At 41.1% G+C, this 2,848-nt stretch overlaps 1 protein-coding gene across 1 annotated transcript; it reads left to right on the forward strand.

Annotated features, from left to right (window-relative positions):
• The first annotated feature begins 492 nt into the window (after positions 1 to 492).
• On the forward strand, positions 493 to 2,463 carry LOC106586996 (low choriolytic enzyme-like). The gene is made up of 6 exons (XM_082969926.1): positions 493 to 767; positions 861 to 1,001; positions 1,099 to 1,216; positions 1,497 to 1,642; positions 1,923 to 1,992; positions 2,292 to 2,463. Exons 1-6 carry the CDS (start codon positions 677 to 679, stop codon positions 2,461 to 2,463), a joined length of 738 nt encoding a protein of 245 aa, XP_082826052.1. The 5' UTR covers positions 493 to 676.
• Positions 2,464 to 2,848: the final 385 nt, after the last annotated feature.

Below are 2,848 nucleotides of genomic sequence, written 5' to 3' on the forward strand. Positions count from 1 at the left end.
GCCTTACCTCCCTTATCTCACCTCATTCGCACACATTGTATATAGACTTGTTTTTCTACTGTATTATTGACTGTATGTTTGTTTACTCCATGTGTAACTCTGTGTTGTTGTATGTGTCGAACTGCTTTGCTTTATCTTGGCCAGGTCGCAGTTGTAAATGAGAACTTGTTCTCAACTTGCCTACCTGGTTAAATAAAGTTGAAATAAAAATAAAATTTCAATAAAATAAAATAAATGATGAGTGAGAAAGTTAGACGCATGAATATCATACCCCCCCCCAGAAAATGCTAGCCTTCTGTTATTGTAACGGTGAGTAGTTAGCATGCCTTGAGGGTATAACATTTGTGATATGGATGAAAATACCCTCAAATTAAAGCTGTCAGTCTGCACTTTAACCTCATAGTCATTGCATTATTGCAAATCCAAAATGCTGGAGTACAAAGCCAAAACAACAACAAATGTGTCACAGTTCCAATACTTTTGGAGCTCGATGTATATTCATGTATTTTGTTCTTCATGAATTCATATTCTCTATATTCATTTTATATGTATTCTCCGTTGTCGTCTGTCTTTTTTCACATTGTCATCCAAAGTTTGAAGGTGAGAAAAAAACAGTTTTGGAACCATCTCACATTACCAAGCATATAAATAATAAAAACCATGTCATGATTAAGCAATGTTCTTTCTTACAGAGAATGTTGTGGAAGAAGACACCTCTGGTGAGCTCTCTGTTGGTGAGCTGCTGACCAGAGCCAACAGGGACCTCAGTAAGTTGGTTCAATGCTCAAGGAATTAAGAGGATGCAGATGAATTCTTGGACTAGCCCCCAGAGTAAGCTGTTCTCCATGTTCTTTACTCATGCCCCGATGAGCCTACTCTGATGGGTGACATTGCCATGCACTCTGAGAAGAACGCTGACCCCTGCACCGCCACCGGGTGCATGTGGCAAAAGTACAGTGACGGAAACATCTGGGTTCCCTACGTCATTGCCAACCACTTCTGTAAGTGTTCACTTTTGTGTACATTTCATTTCATATGTTGAGATATTGTACAAGCGATGCAACAATTTCACTATCTGTTGTTGTTCATCTACAACAGCATCTCGCGAAGTAGCCATCATCCAGCGTGGTCTTGACTCCTTCGCCGAAACCACCTGCATCCGCTTCTTCCAGCGCCAGAATGAGAGGGACTACCTCAGCATTGAGTCTCGCAGCGGGTGAGCCTGAATTTAAATAACATTACTAAACAAATTAAACGTTATTATTTTATGTAACCTTTATTTAACTAGGCAAGTCACATCAATACGTATGTAACTGAATTTCCCTTTGAAGATTATAATCCATACAATAATAGTTTTTGATCCCCACCACCATGTATCTCTTATGAACCCATTACCCCGAGGTTTCCTAAAACCTTTACAATGAACTAGATGATTAAGTTAGGCCTTGTTTCTGGCATTGGATTGGTGCACCTTGACCCTCTGCTCTTCTTCCCAGGTGCTACTCTTATGTTGGCCGTCAGGGCTGCCTGTACCACAGCACCGTCCAGCATGAGCTCCTCCACGCCCTGGGCTTTAACCATGAGCAGACCCGCAGCGACCGTGACAACCACATCCATGTCTACTGGGAGAACATCATTGATGGTCGATACGATTAATTTATCCTGTTTCCCTTTAACTTACTTTCACTTTACATGATAAGAAACTGCCTCTCTCTAACTGCTAATTCTAACATAAGAGAATATTTTGGGGGCTGCATAATACTGTACTTGTCAGCATGACTGCCTTTTGTTTTTCAAGCTGTAGTGTAATCTATAGTTGTTAATGTCGGTTTAATATTGTAACTGATTGATCTTGCTCATAAAGTAGGGTGAAACACAGCCTATCAGCTCTATGAACAGTGTCTTTAATATGTTTATCCCAGACATGAAGTACAACTTCGACAAGATCGCCACCCTGAACCAAGGAACTCCCTATGACTACAACTCTGTCATGCATTTACATTACTTTTTTTTTTTTTTTTACATTTTAGTCATTTAGCAGACGCTCTTATCCAGAGCGACTTACATTAGTGAATGCATACATTTCATTTCAAGCAGTAGGAGAGGTCAGCTACGTGATGTCTTTCTAATAATTACAAATATTTCTGGAATGGACCCCAATTATACGTAACGTTCCATCCCTTCCTCAGTGTCCTTTCATTCAGGCCAAGATATACAGTACTGTAGCTTCAGCAGTGACATTGTTGAGCAGGCCTAAATTGTGTTTGCATTGTGATTTGGTGTGGTTACAGGTACGCCTTCTCCAAGAACAACCGCCCCACCATGGAGCCCATCCCCGACAGCAACGTGTCTTTCGGCGAGGCCACTCAGATGAGCAAGAACGACATCGACAGGCTGAACAGGCTGTATGGCTGCTGTGAGTACTGCCACACTGAACAACTTACTGTACTTGGGTTTGGATGATTAAAATATAGGCCAAGGCTGGTTGACTGGATCAAACAGCCTCGTTCCGACCTCCTGGATGCCTCTTCCCCAGAGCTAATGTAGCTCTAATATATCTAGAGCTTAATAACTGTGAGAATTGTGACATTGAGGGTGGGAGGATAAATTACGATGGACATAGTGATTATTTAATCATACACATAAAGCTATTGTTTTCTCCTTTGCCCCCAATAGAAACCTGTGGTCCCACTTCCGATGAACTCAAGATCACTCCGCTGAAGGAGTAGAGTGACCTCTAGTGGTAGAACTATTAGAATTCAATTTGCCTCAAAACATCAAGGCTGTGCAACCTCTAATAATCACAATAAAAATATGATCAACTGAAATCAAAAGCTAATCCGTGTTG

The sequence above is a fragment of the Salmo salar genome, chromosome 26, assembly GCF_965601325.2.
Source record: "Salmo salar chromosome 26, fSalSal1, whole genome shotgun sequence".
Classification (NCBI taxonomy): domain Eukaryota; kingdom Metazoa; phylum Chordata; class Actinopteri; order Salmoniformes; family Salmonidae; genus Salmo; species Salmo salar.